This window comes from Balearica regulorum, chromosome 27, assembly GCF_011004875.1.
Source record: "Balearica regulorum gibbericeps isolate bBalReg1 chromosome 27, bBalReg1.pri, whole genome shotgun sequence".
Taxonomy (NCBI): Eukaryota; Metazoa; Chordata; class Aves; order Gruiformes; family Gruidae; genus Balearica; species Balearica regulorum.
This window is the reverse complement of record NC_046210.1, coordinates 2,040,944-2,061,098: the sequence shown is the minus strand read 5'-3', so window position 1 is coordinate 2,061,098 and position 20,155 is coordinate 2,040,944. Positions and strand designations below refer to the sequence as shown.

The 20,155-nt window shown below is 44.6% G+C and overlaps 1 protein-coding gene across 6 annotated transcripts in view; it reads right to left on the bottom strand.

The window, feature by feature from the left end:
• Positions 1 to 16,879, bottom strand: part of NSD3 (nuclear receptor binding SET domain protein 3) — a 44,859-nt gene extending 27,980 nt beyond the window's left edge. For 2 of the 6 annotated variants that reach the window (XR_012832559.1, XM_075736462.1), the window contains exons 1-7: positions 16,530 to 16,878; positions 7,244 to 7,971; positions 3,608 to 3,676; positions 2,994 to 3,153; positions 2,410 to 2,564; positions 1,105 to 1,608; positions 171 to 297 (exon numbers count right to left, since the gene is read on the bottom strand). Coding sequence is in view for 4 of the 6 variants with exons in the window: in XM_075736462.1 (XP_075592577.1) it covers positions 171 to 297; positions 1,105 to 1,608; positions 2,410 to 2,564; positions 2,994 to 3,153; positions 3,608 to 3,676; positions 7,244 to 7,927 (1,699 nt within the window). In the remaining 2 variants the exon portion in view is untranslated. Of the gene's footprint in view, positions 1 to 170; positions 298 to 1,104; positions 1,609 to 2,409; positions 2,565 to 2,993; positions 3,154 to 3,607; positions 3,677 to 7,243; positions 7,972 to 16,134; positions 16,404 to 16,529 lie in introns of those variants that run through there. The other 4 variants (XM_075736459.1, XM_075736461.1, XR_012832560.1 and 1 more) reach the window with 3 other exon arrangements.
• Between the last annotated feature and the right edge of the window lie 3,276 nt (positions 16,880 to 20,155).

Genomic DNA, 20,155 nt, shown 5'->3' with positions numbered 1-20,155 from the left:
TAAGCATCTGGGCTCATCATGTGTTACATCAGCCATGCTTGTTACAGCTATTATGTAAACAGAAAGATGTTAATAATAATTTTTAACTAATGAGAAAACATTGGGTTTGATATTTGAATTTAAATGCTAAGCTGCTGAAGTTCAGACAAGGATTCTGCAGTTTTGCCTACCTGTTGACCCAGAAGTTGTTTCAGGAGAGGACGCATTTTGCACTGCTGCTTTTTCATTTCTTTGATTTGATGAAGAATTAAGTTTCTCTTGTCCTTTGACACTTATTTCTGTTTTGTTACCAACTCCCTTAAAAAGAAAAAAATATTCTCTTAACCTATTTATGCACATGTCATTGCTAACAGGCATACTGATCTGCTCCTAAGTCTCACCACACAAACAATCAACACTCTTCAATGCAACACAAACACATGATAATATCTACTACTGAGCTACTTCCTTGCAGAACCTTCCATCCCTTTGAATCTCCCCTTACACACAAGGAAAAAAAAAAAAAAATCCAGTTACTTTTCTAAACATTACCTTCTCTCTAATGCTTAGGATGAAATAAATACCCTCCAGGTAGAGAGGCAGAAGGAGGCAGAGAAATAGTCCTAAACCTTTTCCTTACACTGACTGTGAGAAGCTGCTGTGCACCTGAAGGAAGCTAGGAGGCAGAACTCATTTTAAAAGTCTGTTACACAAACCGCAGTTATTACTTTTTAGTACATTATTAACAGTTTTGTCATCTCATCTGTTTCCCACAAATCCATTGATTTTAAGATTTACAGAGAATTTCTGGATTATTTCAACTAGGATGCTGGCATTAAACAGCTTTAATATTTTGAATGCGTTATGAGCAAATATGTAAACACCTGTAGGGAGCTTCTCTGCCACCAGTCAGAATGGTAACTGCCACAGACTGTCGGATGCACTGAAATGAAGAGTTCAGTGCACTAAAAGATTCTGTTGTCACATCTGTTCTGCTAGGTTTACTCTCTCCAATGAAAGGAACATGTATTCTGAAGGCCTGGTGGACACAGGTTTAGGCTCCACAGTAAGACAGACTTGGGATCATTTATGAACAAAAGCAGAGTCACTACACAAAGTACATACCTTAGTGGAATAAACAAACTGATCGATGAGTTTTCCGTCCCCAGCAGCATTCTGAAGGGCAAAAACCTGTTCAATTTTAACAACTGGAGACATGTTACATTTTTGAAGATCCAAGTTGTGCATGGTTATTGAAGCTGGTAAGGATTTTCTAGCTGCAGCTGTTTTCCACGCGATTTTAACAGGAGGTGGCTCCTCTTCTTCCACACTTGACTGCCTCCGTTGGCTTTGTCTTCGCACCTCAGCGTTTGAAGGCGACGCTGCTACCACATTGGCATGTTCTGGCTGGGGGTTCAGTGCTGGCTTCGGTCGTCGGTTCTTCTTGGTCTCTGATTTAGCAGCAGCAGTCTTTTTGGCTTTCGACAAAACCTCCTCTGGCTCTTTGTCTATATAAATGAAGGTGTATTGTTCTATCCTTTCTTCCCGAGTCATTTTCAATGCTTTCTCAGCATGGGCAATACCAATATCCCACTGAGCACGCTCCCTTTGCGGCCTTGGTTTGCGAATCTTAAGGAACAAAGACAAGTACCTAATTACACTGAAGATTTTGCTGGGTATAGCACTTAAAATGCAATCCTGAGGTTCTTTAAATCTCTCAGGCAGCAGATTTACGTTTGCTCTCCATTTACAGGGTATTTTTTGAAAGGTGGACAGTGCAGAGTACAAGCAGACACTCAAGCTGGATCATATGATTATCATAATTAAAAATGTCTGCCCTGAGATACAACCTCACTGAAGACAAGAGCAGGCAGTATTCAAGCCCATAATTCTGTCATGAGACACAGAATTAATCCTAATTTATCTACTTTTTAAATCCTCCCTGGTTTTCTATAAACACTCTTTTCCTTCCACATCAATATTTTGATTAACATAAATATTGACTGAAGAAGGCAATCTACACACTAAGTAATTCTTTTCCAATAAAACAATGGAAAAGAACCTATCCACTAGTATCAGGGGCTGGAAAAGTGTCCTTTAAAAACTGTCTTTTCCAAAGGACAAGTTAATACCGAACACACAGGCACTGTTTTTATTTCATATTTCAATAGAGATGTAGAATTATCTCCAATGCCCAGGATGACCGCCATCATGAGGAGCTGACAAAGTAGGTTCAACTATTAGCCTTTTCACATGGAAGTCATAAGAGTATGGAAACATTTTCATTATCTTTGTGAAAAACACTTCTGCCAGTGAAATGCAGACAAACCTCTAGAGGGTAAAGTACTACAGAGTTTCAAACTGCCCCACGAGAGTTTCACTTGCACAGGCACTGCAGATAACTCTCTACACAATTAGCATTCATCATACCTTCTGTTTCTCAGAGTGGTTGCTGGCTTGCTTAGCAGCCTCAGCCAATAATTGCTCATACTCTTTGTGTCCTTTGTACTCCCGAACCCGCTTCTCGTGCACCCAGGCCCTCTCTGGCTGGTTGCTAAAAAACTGAACATGGTATTCACGGGCACCTGAAAATGAAAAATTCTAGTCAGCAGTTTTCGCAACATCGCTTTGCTGGTTTAACTTACGCTTTCCTCCTCCACACCACTCAACTCCTGCAGGTGGAAGTACCTAGCTAAAGTTTAGAAGTAAGACAGGCCTAGATTTAGAACAGGTTAACATGGGAAGATAAATATACCATGCCACACTGAACACTCTCATGCTTATCAGTGTCTTCTCGTAAATACATTGACTTGAGAAAAGGGGGAGCATCTGTGCGCAAGCCCAGTTTGCACAGGCTCATCTGTACAAGTAATTTATGCATTTCAGGAATAGTCCTGTTTAGCATACGCACAAGCAGAATTCCCCCTGCAAAAGGAATTCAAAGATCAGATATTTTTAATGAAGGAACAACTACAGACACTTGATATATTCCGGCAAAGATCTTCCTCCCTTACCTCTTGTATTAATTTTGGTATGAACATCAAGCTGTGGATCACATGAAACCATGCAAGGCCACCACGGGTATGTTCCCACCTTGGACCAAACCAGATCGCCAACCTGAAACTTGATGTCATGGGTGACTTGTGTTGGAAGAGAAGGCAAGAACTGCTGGACCTACAAAGAAAATGCAAGCTTAAAGCCACAGAAGACAATTTAGGGCACTTAGAGATGTGCACGCTATCCACAGGGACTTGCTATTTTTCTCTCACGTATCCCTGATGTTTGATAATCTAACAGGAGATAAACATTTCTTAGAAACATAACAGAAGGAATGACGTACAGCTAGGATTTACCCTAGACAGTCACTGACAAACCAAGACATACAACAGCAATCTCCACCACCACCCCAAAGTGTTTCTGCTTTGTAAGTTAAGAATGTTGCTTTTGGGATAAAATAAAGCAATAAATACAGTACAACGAGAGATTTTCTGACACAGTAATGATTAATAAGAGTTTCAAAGAAATGGCAACTGGTTTATCTGACAAATTAAAGGATCCATGTAATAATTAGTCCAAAAATAGTAACACACTAGAAGTTCAAAAAGTGTTAATTAGTCTATGTACTAACCGGGGTTTCCTCCAACACTGTATCTTCTCTTGGTCTTTCTGATAGCATGCTAAGCCTCTCATTTGGTCTCTAAGAAATGGGGAACAATGAAGAGAAAAAAGGAAAACAAACACAGACAAGGTAAGGGGACAGTAAAATAAAAAGCATAATAATGAACCAGGCAGAAAAAATAATTCACAAAGGCAACCATGAACCCAGAAAATATGACAACTCCGTATGTCCAATTCAAAACATAGCCGTATCACAACGAAAAAATACCTTTTTTCCCCCTACGCTATTTACATTACCATCACACCTACATACAACAACGTTCTCCTGTAACAGGTGATGGAAGAACATATACTCAGGGACAGTAAACCCAAATAACTTTCCACCTAAATTAATATACAACTTCAAAGAAACAGAGAAGAACATATGAAGGATATCCACAGTAATGCGATGAGTCTCGCTGTATACCAGTTACTTGCAAAAACTACATTACAAAAATCACATTAAGTATACAGTATAAAAATTTCAAAATTGATGTTAAATTGCATTTAGCTGACAAATATATTTAGAGGATCAAAAGCCAACAATATAAAGCCTACGGTGTGTTTACAAGCCAGGCTGAGGCACACGCGCAGTCCATTCTGGCAGAGTAGGACAGGAAAAGGTTTTGGCAGAAGAGGGATCACCTCTGCACAGACGCTAACACACCGGCGGAGTGGCCACGACAGGGAGTGCGATGACACAGCAGGTGAGCAGATAAGAGGTGGGTCGTGAGCTCTCTAGTGAGACAGAGACCAGACATTTTACTACAGCAGAGGAGAAGTCAGTAGTCAAAGGACTCAAAGAGCAGCAAAAAGAGGAGCCAGGCACATGCAGCGAGGAACTAATAATGCTGTTAATCCGAATTATACCTAGTCCATTTAAAATGAAGACCCCACATTAGTCGATACTGCATGCTTCAGCTCAGAGACACTAGGAAACGTACATGTAAACATCATCTAGAACAATTAAGGTCAGTATCTGATTTAGACCTCTCTGTAGAAAACGATCATTTAAGACCAATCATATTAATGTTTGCTGGGCCGAAATCACTCCTCCCTGGCACAGCAGAAAGCGCAGCAATGACTCCCGCCTCTTTCACTGCAGTGAGTTAGTGGAAACTTCACCTCTGCAAGGAGAGCCAAGCCAACGACACAGATTGCAAACTTCCAGCTCCTTGCAGAATACAGCTAATGAGCAGAGTAGCTTATTCTTAAAACAAGTATTCAGAGCTTAAAGTTCAACAATGTTTTCATAACATTTTCATTTCAAATCAGCCTTTCAAGTGTGAACATCTCCCCACGGTCAGCGAGTTTCCACAGAATTGACAGTGTCAGAACAAGGGAACAACTGCAGATCAAATAGCCACGCCAAGTATAAATGTGTAAAACAACCACAGGTGTACCAGAAATTTTCTTTGTTCCTATTAAGATGATCCTAAGTTACAAGTCTCATACCATTAATACTAAAGACAACCAAAGCGTACATGACGGACGTACGTGAAGATGAAATTGTGTAGTAGAAAGCCAAACGTTGGGAGGATGAAACAGACTGCATCGGATAATTCATAATGAAAACCACTAGCACAAAATCCTGTTCAAGTCAGAGTGATCTGCTGTCTGAAACAAGGGTGAGTAACATGAAAGATTTTATTGCAACACCACCTTCTGAAAGGGAAATGGAAGCTAGAAGGAGGACAAAAGCAAGACCAAGATTTCTGGTGAATTCTGGATGACACCTTGACTAGGACCATGGAATTTGATAGGCAAGGTTTTAGTTCAATCTGGGAAACACAGCACACTGGAAAAGACAGAAGATTGTGTTCTCGTGATAACCAGGTAACACCAGAGGGACAGGCACAGCTGAAGCGGCAAGAGTAGAATCGGAGTCCCTGGTAAGAGGGAGGACAAAATGCTAAGGCCAAACGGACAGCCTGATGTGGGGGCGACAGACGTCTGGAGAAGAGGCCAGAAAGCCTGGACAAAAGACTGTGTGTGTAGCTGAACTCTGAAAGAACCAAACTCACTGAGGTTTGATTTAAGTGAAACTTGGGGGATAAATGTAGGATTACAGCAGCAAACAAAGGACAGGTGGACAAACAACACAGGAGCAGCAGAGGCATTCAGCAGAGCTGACCATGAGAACAGATCCCACACACAGGTACAATGCCATTCGAGGCGCTGCCTTCCCATCAGAACTGCCTCCTGGTTCTGGACACGTCAGTCCCTACAGCCACCTGAATGTGGCTTCAAACAGCATTTCTGAGATCAACAAAATGACGTAGAAATGCAGTCGCGGATGGCTGGTATTTTCATTGGACAGTCCATTTCACGTTTGGATTACAGTGTTTATTAAGATCTTACTGAGCTTCATCAGAGTCAACTATGGTAATCAAATACAGTAGAAGCTCAAAATCTTGATGCATCACCAACCTGACCTCCGAAGAGGTCCACTTACCAGAAAGGAGATATAACAGTTGTAAAACTTGTAAATATTCCTGGTAAGGGGTGTGTGCGTGAAATCACCATGTCTTCTATTAAAAACAACAACAACAATCGTAGCAATAATAAATCAAGCACATGAACCTGCTATACTGGATCAGAATCCTGATCCCTACAGGGCAGGATCTTCTCCCAAGCCCACCAAAAGCAGGCTGGCTCAAGAGGTGTCACAGGCAAGAGAAACTCAGCTGTATACTCTAACAGCCTGAGCTGGGGAATTTCTGTCCTGGCCAGAGATGGCAACTTCCCCGTTCCTGACACTCGCTGCCCCTCTCTGCTACCCATTCCCCTCAAACTGGGAAATACAGGAACCAGTATCACAGAGTTGGCTGGAATAAGCAAGAGAACAGGAAACAGAAGTCATGAAGTGGCTTATAAAACTGAAGAAAAAAGAATGGCTGAGAGTACCAAAGACCAGTAATTTGTGTCTCCGCTTCCTGGGATCCAGGTTAAAACACCACAGACATATATATACTCACACTCTGTATATGTACAACCATATTACAAAACTTGACAGTAACGGTAAGAGACATCAATACAGAATTTTCCCAAAGATTGCTGAGTCAACTGGTATTTCTAATTTGCCTACTGTTGTAGAATACTAATTCCTATTGGCTTCTACATATGCTACATAGCTCTTGGGGTTTGTACATCATCATGATATTTAGAATATCTTTCAAAAAATAAGTAAAAGCTGCAGTGCTGAATACTCCAAGTAACCGGACTTTCCACTGAATAACCCGACATTATTTCAAGAGGCAATTTTAGGAAGGTGCATGCTTGTATCCTTCTGGCCAAAAGCTCCATCTTCAATGTTGTCCAAAGTGTTCAGAGCAAATTCTGAGCATGCTAAAACACTAAGTAATATTTTAAAATATTACATAACCTTTTCTAACATTTATTTTTTTACATGCAGTCTTTTCACCAAAACTGTATTGTCCTGGAAATAACAGTTCCTAGTAACCTAATATAGAGCATCTGACCAGTAAATAAAGCCTCATGACTTTAAGTACACATACAACTAAAAGTAAGGAAAAACACTGCCGAAGACTCATACTCCATCAACAATATCAGGTATACAGATGGCTGAAACTATTATTCCACTTACATTTTGTTCCTCTGGTTCTAATTTTGGAATTTTGTGCGACTTGCGCTCTTCCGATCGGGAAGAGTCATGCTTGCTACTTTTTTTCCTTTTCTCTTTTCTCCCTTCATGTTTCGCCTTAGCATACTCACTCGCTTGTACTTCATTTAAAAGGTCCCCACACAGAGAGGACTCAAACAATTCCCTGCCGTTCTGGATAGTTTTGGTTATTTTTAATTTGATCTCTGGTGAGCCAGTCTTCTTTGGAATCACCGTTTGTGAAACTGAAGGTGGTGGTGGAGGTGGCAGCTGTGGAGGGGAAGGTTTTTCCAGAACTTCATGTGGCCTCGCGTTAGAGTTTTCCATTTGGTAATACTCTGGGGGACTAAAGTTTCTGACTGTGCCAAAACCATTGGCCGAACCATTGGGATATTGACTGTACGTCTGGTATTTGGCTTGAGGTTCGTACATATTGATTGTTGGTGGGTAGCCATTGGTGATGGGTGGAAGGTCCTCCGTCGTGGGTGTAGGGTACTGAAAGCCTTGCTGCAGGGCAGTTTCGTATGGCGGTTGTCCACCATCTTCAGCAATGTCACTGCTGGCATCAAAGGCATCCTCTTGGCGGATGTTGGCTGAGTCAATGAGCTGAGGTGGTTGCTGAATTGTGTTTCCCATGATCCCTTGCATGAAAGAGAAAGAGAAATCCATTGTTCTGCTCCAGCATCCTTAGCTTTCCCTTTTTCTCATAGGGCCTAAAGGCAGGGGAAGGAAATAAGAAGTCAGTGGAAATCAAAATATAATAATTAAGCAAATCAAATCGCTGGGGGAAAAAACCAAACCAACCAAAACCCAGCTCTAAAGATCAATTCCTCCCTCCCCATTCAGTAGCCACCCTCTCACAGATTTAGAGTGGACTGGTATTACTGAATCTTTAAAAAGGGCTCTTTACACATTTCTGTACAACAGCTTTTTTACATGACCACTTTCTTCTTTTCCAAGACATTCAAAGAAGTGTTGTAAGCACCTACAAATGCTTAAAATCCATGGTTTATGGAGTAAATGGTGCTAAAATTCCAATCACCCTCTATAGCCCTCCTAGTTTGGCACTCGGAAGCGTTATTCTAATACAGAATAGTAAGACAGCAGACTATGACCCTCAAGCATACAGAAGATACCAAGTTCTCTTGACAACCATAGTCACTGCAAACTGAACAAGCCAGAAAAACCAAAGACAAACCACTCTAACAAGAGAGAAACCTCTCATCTTCCTCCCCAGCTCCTTGCCAAAATTCGAGAGATGAGCAGCCCTTAGGCCAGCAGGAGCCCTAAGCCATGGGCTTTTCTGAACAATGGCACAATTAAAGCGAATAGGTCATTCCACCTCAGCTGCTGGGAAAACCAGTTCATACCTAGGATAGGACAGCCTTGGATGGGCTTTCCCAACCTCTTCCCTCACCAGAAAACCAGTGTACAGTTTGCACCTCAGCAGCTAAGTAAGGAGGGTTATCCTCCTCACTCCCTGCTCCCCCCCCGCCTTATTTTAATATTCAACACTTGGGGCTTAAACACTACGTGGTTCTGAGGGAGAAAAAAATAGCCTCAGCATCAAAAGCTCTCCAAAACCTGAGATTATTCACAGAATTAGATTACAGCTGAGAAAGCTGTCATACACGCTTTCAATTTTCCATTGCATATTAAAACATCAAAATCAGACTAAATCAAAGTTATATTTCCAAAATTCAACTGCTGGCTCAGAGAAGGCTTTTGCGTTCACCTAAATAATCTCAATGTTCAACAAGAAATATACAGTGACCTAAACGTCACGTAAGAAATACAAGTTTGCTTCCAAGCAAGGTCAATTTAGCCCTTCCAAAGTAAATAGAGCTCTGTATTATTTATTCTGTCTCTGTGTAGGCACAAAGGAGGGTTACTGTGCCCTTTTGGTCAGGGTTTGAAGTGACATTAACACATCCCACAGATACTTCTCATAATAAGAATCTACATATAACCCTGCCCACATTAAATTCTCACCCTCCCAATGCAACGCATCTCAATACCTTATCTAATAGTTTTCAAAACACTAAGAATATTTCCCTCCTCTGAGACTGCAAAAAGAAATTGAAGTTATAACAGTAACAAGCAAGAACTTGACCAGAATTTTGCTCTATGTTTTGTGGACTTCATACTCAAGACTATATCGATGTTTGTATTCATCTTTACTGCCCGTGCAATCAACTAGGGGCACATTTGTCACTGTAATTAAGCGACTTCGGAAAACAACTTAATAGCACAATGCTACGCAGCAAAATTCACTAATTGCAGTAACTTTTCAATCTCGTGGCTGTAAACCCATGCCTTCTCTCCAGCAGCTCTGCACATCAGCCACAAAACCAACACAAAAACGTTACTGTCGAGGGGACAGCGTATCTGAGGGACAGCACACAGAGCAGGCAGGATTGCCTATCAAGGTCAAAAACACAAAACCACCACCCATTCTAGGAAGAGGAAGTGGGACTATTTGTACTATTGACCAATTAATTGTTACTTTACATCTGCCAAACTGAAAAGCAAACAACGGATTTCTCACACTAGCAAGAAATTGCACCCCAGGCTGCTTTTATTTGTTACTAAAATGAAGTTAAACCTTTTTTTTTCTTTTGAATATTTAAAAAAACCCGATTTTGAGAACCTGCAACAGCACTTCAGTCATCCTGACACATCCATTGCTGGACGGACAGAGTCAAAGCAGGAATAGTTTAAGAAATTTTAGAGTTACTCTCAACTTCCCAATTTTTTTTTTTTTGTTTTTGTTGCTGTTTTCTTTTAATAGTAATTAAATCACTTTATTTTACCCAGATGCTCTGAAAGTAAGACCATCCATTTAGTTTAGTAGAACTAAGCACCAGAACATTAAATAAGGGATCTGTTAAAGTATGTCACGCCAGGACCCAACCTTTGGTGCGGTCATAGCAGAACTATAAAAAGCAAAAATCAATTTGCAGAAAGTGAAACTATGGAACAAAAAACTATACAGCATTCTGTGCTTCGTGCAGAGTATAACTGTGCTAATGTCACATGGCATTTGAATAATTATGCTATATGTTTTCCTGCTTATCAGTCTAAGAGTGGAAACTGTAAGTTTTGGGTCCTGCTGGAAGATGGCAATCTGATGTGGTAGAATGATTTTAACGCTTTTCATTTCTCTCTTGAGGGGGAAGAGAAAGGATGATAATTCGTTTAAAAGACATTTTTCCCAGGTACAGGTTCTTTGGCCTTACTTACAATGTCAAATATCAAGGCAAACTACTCATTTCACTAGACAGTACAGCTCTTCTAACGAGCAAGTATCTGAAGGCGTAAGAGGAAAAAAACCTCACTGCCCCTGCCATAACAACTAGTGCTCATCCTGCCAACACCACCAGATTCAGAGCCTCCACCAACCCTCGTTTTCAAATCAGCAACGGATATTTACATTCAGAAGGCTGCTTTGAAACCGTACATCCATCTTCTAGTCATTCAACTCACCAAGTACAGACTGAGAACCTGTGCCTCAACTGTTGCATCAGGGAGAAAAAAAAAAATCTGTCTCCTGCTACTGTGACCTGTGGGCTACATGATTTAGTCGTCTAGTTCATTCCTCCAGCAGCAGTTCAACGGCACATCGCTGTGGACGACGTTAGAGAAATTCTGATCTCTTGCCAGGCCGGTATGTTGAATTCACTGAAATCTTCCTTAAAGACTTCTCTAAAATTGAGCCGCATCATCAGGTGAGGGTGTGTACAGAGCACTAGAGAGCTGTTCATACAATCACGGCCAAACATTTCAGTCTGAGAAGCACTGAAATTGCCCAACAGCCTAAGGAAGAAGTTTCCGCCCTAAAAAGCATTACTCTATCCCACCTTGTTGAAGTGAGAACAGATCTTTTTCTACTACACTGGCAATTTCCAGTCTTTCCTTAAAAGAGCTTCCACACTTTAAAAAGTTGGGATACAACCTGAACTATTTTGTGCAGCATTTCACTGGGATACCAGTTTATTCTCTGGGATGCTACATGCATATACCTGGCTGATTATAGCATAGTGTATTAGGCTATTCATATTCACCCATTCTAATTCCATCTATAAACATCATTCAAAAGTTGATGATCTACAGACTGTGAAGTGCTTTAACAAAGGCTGCTTACGAGCCTCAGCCCCATTCCCAATAGGAAGAACTCCCTGTCACAAGGCTAGAGCACCAAGCCGTGACTACACCACACGCTTCTCGTCACGGTCATGTCCGCTGGGTCTACAGTAAGATGCAATAGTTGATCAACACAGCCAGCAAAAGCCCTTACCTGTACACGGACAAAGAATGCTCTTACCAGGACAGCTTATTTTTCTCAGAAGGGCTGAAATAAGGTATTGAAGTAAAAAATGCAGTTTTGCTAGTGTTGAGAAACAGAAGTTCTCTGCTGATACCTTGGTACAACTATCCCACCAAAGGGGTATTAATGAGATCCAGTCACGGTATTAACAGAATTCAAAAGCTGCATGACAGTGTCTGGTCCCTCTTATCTCCTCCACATGCAGCCCTCCAGGTCAAAGTCTGCCCACGCTGTATCGCTCTTCCCAGCAGCAAGTCCCCCACTGTGACAGTTCCTAAAGCTGTCTGTGCCCTTGCTTCCACAGGTACTAACTGAAGCCATCAGTGCACTTTATTTTCTTATGTGACAAGCTGTGGATTAGTGAACTTCAAAACACTCTACTTACACTGGATTTAAGAGTTACCAGTAAAAGAAAATAGTTTGGATTTGCCTTTTTTTTTAAAAAAGTAATTCCCTTCTGGAGCTCAGCTGTGTAAAACAGACTTTGATGCTAGCCTATGCTTCACAGGTGGGACAATTTGTACATCAGCCTCATTATCTTCCTATACAGGCTGCAGAAGCAAGGAATATTGCTTCACTGAATTGCTACTCTCAACAGTCTTAAAACACAAGACGTTGTTCTCCTCCCACAGAGCTTACATCATCGAGAGCTTCTTCCTTCTGAGCCTTTCGCTGTCATCGCGGCTAACACACCCAGATTTTCCCACCCTGCTTCCTTTCCAAAACTCTGCATCAGTTGTTCATTTCTCAGTTGTTGCCCAGCGAAGTGGCATCAGGGCTGCATTACAATGAAAGGACAGCCCCTGGAGCTACCGAAATAATAGAACAAAACAATGAATCCTGAACACATAGGAATCTCAACGTTTAAACCTAAGGAAGGATTACTTTGTAAAAGTCACTCCCAAGCTCTAATGCAAAGAATACCCCATTGTCATTGAAATATCCACAACAGGCCCAACAGAGTCATACCTATCCTTCCTCAGCAGAGGAACACTACCTAAAACCACAAGTGAACGCGATTTTCAGCAATACGCGTTGATCTTGCAGAAAAGTATTTCAGAACAAAGTCTTCTCACTACAACAGCAATTACTCTACTAAATTACAGTATCAGCCTCCTGCAAGCTGCAGGATTTAGCTTCCAAATACAGCCCACAACAGATACCATGCCGATATGAAATTGGAACTCAACCAACAGATAAAGAAACAAATTATTTCAAGGTTTACAGGAAATGGATACTTTATAGCAGCTGGGAAACAACTTGAAACCAACAATACCTTCAAAACTGCAAGTGAACTTCCTAATGAGAGAAAAAGAGTTTGATCTCTAAGTAGCCAGTGTTCTGTTCTTGTCCTTTCCCACGGCTGTGGGATCTTCTGACCAAGCAGGAAAACAGGACTGTTTACAGGCACCGAGACTTGACACATGGACACTGTTTGAGCAAATATTTTCATGTTGCCCATGGGACAGTCACAATTCAAAGTATCAGAGGAAAAAAAAATAATATAAGCCGTACAAAGTAAGGTATGTCAACCTACTATAGCTCTTACAGTGCTCTTTCTTACATCAATACTTCTGTTTCACTTCCCGTCGTGAGCTTCTTAGTTTGACTGAGACTAACTTGAAAAAATCAAGGTACACCTTCAACGGTGAGTGCTCTGTCATGGGAAAGTTTCAGAGAGATTAGGAATCCGCTGGGTTCACGTTTTTCACTCTCAGAAAACAAGATATTTATGAAGTTCTCGAATAATCGCTTCCATGCTGCAGTAGACTAAACAATAAGTGACTTCACAGATTATCAAACAATTCTGAAGACTGCTGATCCCATTTATTACTGATAAAAGTTCTTTCTCCCAAAGAGTGAGTTCTGTAGGTTTGCACAAAATACAGCAACACGGTAGGACTTACCTCTAGCACACACCAATACACATCTATCCGCTGTATTATTGCTCAGTCGGGCAGAGCTCAAAAAAGTGAGAAAATATACGGTAACTTTGCAACGCATAAGAGAAATTTCCTAAGCGTCAGAAGCGCCCACCACTAGTCATCCCCGAACAGGAGCCCAAGGTAAAAAACTCCAAGCACAAGAGGGGGAGGACTCTCTCCAAAGCCTGCTGGATGCAAACCCAGAGAAACTGGCTGTACCCAGCCAGAGGCAGCCAGAAGCAAATGGACTGCGACCCAGGGGGTTCTGTGCACCTTCTGCCCGCTGCTACCAGCTCACGAACCCCGCTCGGACCAGCACGCACGCCTGTTAATCTGAGGCTGGCTATCACCGCAGCCATCTACTGATAAAACATGTAGCATGCACGTATTTTAAACTGAGTTTCCACAAAACCTTTCTGAACTGATTTTATCCTTTTCTGTTGACAGCCAGCATGTGGGTGGCCCTGCCTAAAGCAGCTGGGTTAGCACTCGTTAGAGGCAAGGCATTTGACATAGACGGAAAGTGTCTGCTGTGAAAACAGAAACTGTCCTACTGGCTCACTGACTGAGTTGAAAAAGCAGTAATTTGAGTCAGTCTTACGTGTTCAGTGAACAGTGTCACTGCCTCGTCACCCTGAGCTGGACTTTCTATCAACAGCCTGGAAAGCAGAAGTTCTAGGCCATCTTTATGCACAAATGACAACCCAGCTCCTGTCCACACAGACCTAAATCTGAGAGATTCAAAGATCTGTTTGCGTCCTACCACCCCATCATCACCTGAGTCACCACACGTACATTTACTGCCATTTTCTGTGCTGTTTCAGTCCAATATACGCCTGTACCTAACCTGCGCTAATAGTGGTCATCTCAAGGGTCTAACCCACGCAGCAACTACTCTCAGCAGACGTTCACTGCTACACGTTTTACAGACAGACAGTTGTTTGGCTGGAACAGGCTGGGTTGGTCGGGATTTTTAACTGATGCAATAGACTTCTGCTGTGTTTTCATTCCTCCTTTCAAAACTTTAAGACTGCCCAGCCAGAACCATGAGAAACGTAAAGCATGGCTTTCGCTGAAGTTCAGCGTACACACCTGCCACCGAACCCCCCACTAGAACTAGAAGTCTTTCTATTGTCATGCCAAAAATCACCCAGAGGGCCACCTTTATCACCTGTAACAGCATCCTATGGTGTTCAAATTATATGAACTGTAGACAGAAATAAAATAATTATTCCTATTGATTCCTGCATTCCATATTTACAGTCGGCTTTTTTCTGTTTTGTTCTGGATGTCCTTAAGAAATCATGCATGGCAAGTTTGATTTACACACGTTAAGACAATACTAAGTGTTTCAACAGCACATTAGCAGAAAAACTGTAGCCTGTGGATTTCTACTGACTTCAGCTGGACTGAGCAGTCTCTTCTGGCAGACACTAACGGTGAATCAGAGGCCTCCTGACAAACTTTAAAGCACTGTGGCAAGGCTGATTACTTCCTTGTATACCTTTTTAAAAGTGGTTTGGGTCTTTTTTTAAATGTCAGAAGAAATAGTCATGTCTCTAGTATGGTTTTGATAAGGCCATTTGTAACAAGTTTGCCATGGTGACATGGAAAGAAACAACTCGGACAGCAGTAACGAAAATGCTAAAAAGAAAAAAAATAAAAAAGAGAAAGCAGTTTGTCTTGATAACGAGCTTAGAGTACTCATTTGGTTTTACAGCCTTGGGATTCAAATAGGAAATGTGGACGAAAATCTTTTCTTCTTCAGGGAAGAGTCATGGGTAGATATTCACATAAAACCAGAAGTCAGATCTTTGGCAATATCAAATGCTCTAAGAGTCATGACACGCTTTCGCATATCAAAACCAGTGTAGTAACTATAACTGCAATGTATCTCACGTGAACCACTCCAAACTCAGGCAAACTTGCTGAACTGAAAAATGCAAAACTTGGTTGTATCAAAACAAAACACACGGTCTTTGATCATCACCCTCTACTCTTAGTCTGTAACTTCATAAAACACATGCTCACCTTTTGGAGCAAAATCTTTTCAAGCAGTTCCTTAATTTTTTTTTTTTTTTTAATAAAAATCTAACTGCCAAAACATTCTCTGTGCATCTCTACAATAAGCCACTGGAAAACCTAAACGGTCATCAAAACAGGCTACAATTTTTTCTTCAACTATGATTACAGACTACTTTACGTTGTCTTTTGGGTTAGCTGTTATATATAGAACTATGTTACCATTAAGATTTTTTTTTAAATAAATCGAAAATCTTAAACCTGTATTAAAACTGCCGACTGTACTGACAGACAGAAGAGAGCAGAGTGAGACACAAACCAAAACAGAGTACAATGCAGCAGTACCTCAAAAAAGAAAAAATCCAGAAAACAGCAAATCCTTTACTTATATGCAGTTTTTAAGAGTATGCACTGAAAACCTTTTTATCTGAGAAGAAGTTGACAAGTCCGCGGCTCGGTCCCGAGGACAGCTTTGCACCGTTTCAGAAGAGCGCGGGCAGGCTCCAGCCCCAAGTTCTCCCCACTCGGAGGTTTCTCCTTGCCGAGACCGGCTCTCCCCGCGGACCCCCCCCCCTCGAAACCCGGGCGCTCGCCCCAGATACCTGCCGCCGGCCGGAGCGGGGAACAAGGAGACGCTGGGGGCCGCCGCTGCCCGAAACCCAGCCGGGTAGAACAAGCGAGCGGGTCCCGCTGCGCGTCACGGAGCCTTGCCTGGCCCGGTCCGGCCCGCTGCGGCCCGGCTCCGCGCCTCACGGAGACGGCGGGTCGCCGCCTCCCCGCCCGGCTCTGCCCGCAGGGTCGGGTCGGGTCGGGACGGCACAGCCCGGGGCCCACCGTCCCCTCCCGTCCTCCCTCCGCGGGGGGCGGCCCCGGGGACCGCGCCGCCGCCGCAGCGGCGGCAGCAAACATGGCGGCCGCGGCCCCTTTAAGCCCGGGCGGGCCGGCGCCGCCGCGGCCGCCCCCGCCGCCCGCCAGCGCGGCCGCCCGCCGCCCTCACCTTCAGTCTGTTCCATTCTAACTGCCCCCGCCGCGTCCACCCAGCCCAGCGGAGACAAAGGCCGGCGGCGGGGGCGACGGCGGCGACGGGCCTCCCCGCCTCCTCCCGCAGCAGCAGGCCGCGACGGAGCCCCGGCCTCGATTTCCGCGCCCCCGCCGCTGGCGCCGGGCTCCGCCCCGGGAGGCCGCCCGCCCCCCCACCGCCCGCTCCCGGCCGGTGCGGCCAAGGGGAGGCGCTCGGCGGGGCGCGGGCGGGCGCGGGCGACCGCTGGCGGCGGGGGAAGGCGGCGCTCCGTGCCGCTCTGCCCGGGTCCCGGCCCCGCTTGCGCGCCCTCCGCCTCCGCCTCCGCCCCCCCCCCCCGCCGCCGCCGCTGCCGCCGCCGCCGCTCACCGCGCAGGCGCCCGCGCACGCGCCGCCACCGCCCCCCCGCGCCCCATTGGCCTCTCGGGAGGCGCCCGCCGCAAGGCACGACGGGAGATGTAGTCCGTCAGGCCGGGCCCGGGGCACCGGCGGGGGCTGAGCCAGGCGGTCGCCGCCGCGGCAGGAATCGGCTCCAAGTAACCCCGCGTTCAACATGCTCAGCGACACCCGCCGCTGGCTGCCTCGGTGCCACGGAAATCCGGCCGCCAGGACCCGGGACCTTGCGCTCTCGAGCCGTTGCTCTGCACGCCCCAGCGCTACGAGGCGTCGTGAAGCGCGCCTACCACCTGCCAACAAACCGCGCCACTCGTGAGCCCGCCGAACTGAACGTGGCGAGAGGATGGCGGTTCCAGCAGCCCCGGTGCGACGACGGCTGCCGGTTAAGCAACAAAAACGCCGGCGACTGACCAGCGTCGGGCACGGGCGCTTGTTCCTGCGATGCCCGGCACGTGCCGAGGTGTTACGGACCCAGAACCGCCCCACCGAACCATGCCGTGCGCTTGCACCGCCGTTAGGAAACAAGAATGGCACAGCCGAGACGTACGGCACGTGTTTAATTACCGCCGGGCGGCACGAAGCCTGGGAAAAAAACAAATTCTGCTGGAGAGATGGTAACGTGCCTCGCAGGGTCTAGTTCCTGAGGTTTGGCGTCTGGGCTGGGTTGAGAAAGAAAATGCTGTCATCCTCAGTAGTTTCTAATCCTATTTTGGCTGAAAAATTATGCGTTGAGATGTTTGCAATTAATTCCCCTCCTCCACAACCCTCAAGTCTTTCTTTTGTGAAAGAAAACGCAACTGAAGTGCACACAATAGATCTTTCCTGCAGCAAAAACATTAACGTGCAAGGAAAAAAAAAAAAAAGGAAAATGGAAAGCAAGAAAAGCACAAGAGAATGGAAAGTAAACAAGATGGGAAGATAAGATGACGACGTCTGTTACCAGAAGGGGGGGAAAAAAAAAAAAAGGTCAGGTAATAAACCAAGAAGTATTAGGTAGAAAGAGAGACGTGACCCAACATGAAAGAGGAAGTTGAAGAGATACGAGCTTTGCGAGTCACTGAGCAAAGACCGAGCAATGATTTCCAAATTCACAGCATTTCCTGAAAGCAGAGGCTCTGAGCCCACGACGAGGAGGCGTTTTTCTTGTCTGGGGGGGGTGGGAATTACTGTAATAAAGTGAATTTAAAAAACGTTTCTCCTCCTCCTTCAATACAATAAGGCACCAAAAATGGAGGTGACCTAGAAAAGGCTTTCTCTCTCTTCTCCTCCCTTCTGTAAACTCTAAATGCTTTAATATTAAACATTAACATTAAGGTTAATATTACTACGGGGGGGGGGGGGGCGGTCCTGACGTTCCTGCAGCTGAGGTAGTCAAGGGATGAGAATATATTCTTCTTCTGATTCCTTTTGCCAACTAATGCACGTTCCGACAGGAATCACAGTTTTTCCTCCATTTTTTCTCTTGTTCACTTGTCTTTCGCATTACTTCTTCCTGCTCCTGACAATTTTTACCAGAAATGATCTGTTGGTTGGGACACCGCAAGCAGAGCTAAAGCTGAGCGCAGATGAGGGAAGCGCCGCGACAGCGGCTTCACCTTTCTCAGCCCCTGCGGAAGGCTGGATGTGTGGCGAGCACAGCATGAGGAATAAGGGAAACACAACACACCATTTTGCTCACCCTGTGCAGGGACTACAAGATATAACCCGCTACCATAAGAACACGCAGTCACAGTAATTAGCGATCTGCACGAGGATCGCCCCTCAGCCTGTGCTGAGGAAACCGTGCGACCTCACCGCCAGACTCCACGTTTCCAGCTCCAGGAGATCATCGCGCGCGGTTCCAGCCAGCGAGCGACCGCAGCTCCATCAGTAACAGACCTCAGCATTCCTTACACGCCACACACTCGAGTGCTTCACAATAACCCTGAAGCCGAATGTAAGAGAAAACAATATTCTTGAACAATCAAAGAGGTGCTGTGTTCTCCCTAAAGAATGTTCCCCTTTAAATACAGCACACTAATTGCTTCCAGAAGCCGTGCCCCAAACCATGCTGCCTGCGTGTTTCAGAACAGTTCAGCACCGAAGCCTGTTCCTGGACGATCGATCTGTGCCCGGCATGGTTCCCAAAAAGAAGGGGTGGCGTTGCTAAGGGGGCTCTGAACAGCAGCGCAGAAGCTTCAGGTCTCTAGCAGGGCTTCAAGCGGGCAGCGTACAGGAGGGGCTCTGGCCCCGCGCCGCTTCAGTGACTTTTCCAGCACTTAGCACAGCAAGGGAGCATCCATGTACCAGTCTCCTTTAAAAACAGGAGTGTCTAGCCCTCGGTCATGCAGGAAAAAGTCTTGGAAGATCTAATGTAAATATGTTTAAATCACAGTTCTGAACACCATGAAAACTAGAAGGTAAATAAGCACATTCAACAGACTCTGGCCTGCATCATCTTAGAAGCTGTCTCACGAACTCACAATTGAAGACAAAACCAGCGTTCCCAAGGTCTGGAACACTGGAGCGCTGGTACAGTAACGCAGGGCTCCCCCTCTAGTGAGATGAACAAAGGACACCTTGAGCTGGGTTCAGAGGACGGGAGTTTGTGTTTGCCTACTCGTCTAGTTTTAGTTTCCTATTCTGTCACTTCCTCAAGCAAGAGCCTCTCCAAGGGGAAAAAAAACAAAACAAAACCCTCTTCTGTGATCCCGGGGGGTATGGTTCAGCAGAACAAAGCACACAGGAACTGAATTGTACTGTTTACATGGGCTGTATTAACAATGCCAAAATGTTTTTGACATTAAAAAAGTATTTGGATAAATGGTGGGGTTAGTTTTTTTCAGAATTTAAAGGACTTGAAGACCAGCCCTTTATGGGAAGCGTGCTTTCCAACCAATGGAAAACAGCAATGTGCCGAGAGCTCTGGTGGCAGAGCTTGGGAGCTTTGTGTCCTTTTTCTTACCCATCTTTCCCAATTTTATTTTCTACTTTTTTAAATACTGTTCATCTGTGTAGGCACCTGTTAGTGAAGTTGCCAAAGGGTTACAAACCTTTTTCATTGCGGGCAATAAAACATTTTTCCCCCACGCCTCTCAAACGCGGAAGACATTTCAAGAGACCGAGTCTCCTGTCACCTACCGAGAGCGTTTCTCCAGCTGCCGGCGTGTTTCATCAGATCCCAGACCCACAGTATTTGTGTCAAACACGTCAGGGCTTGAGACTTCCTC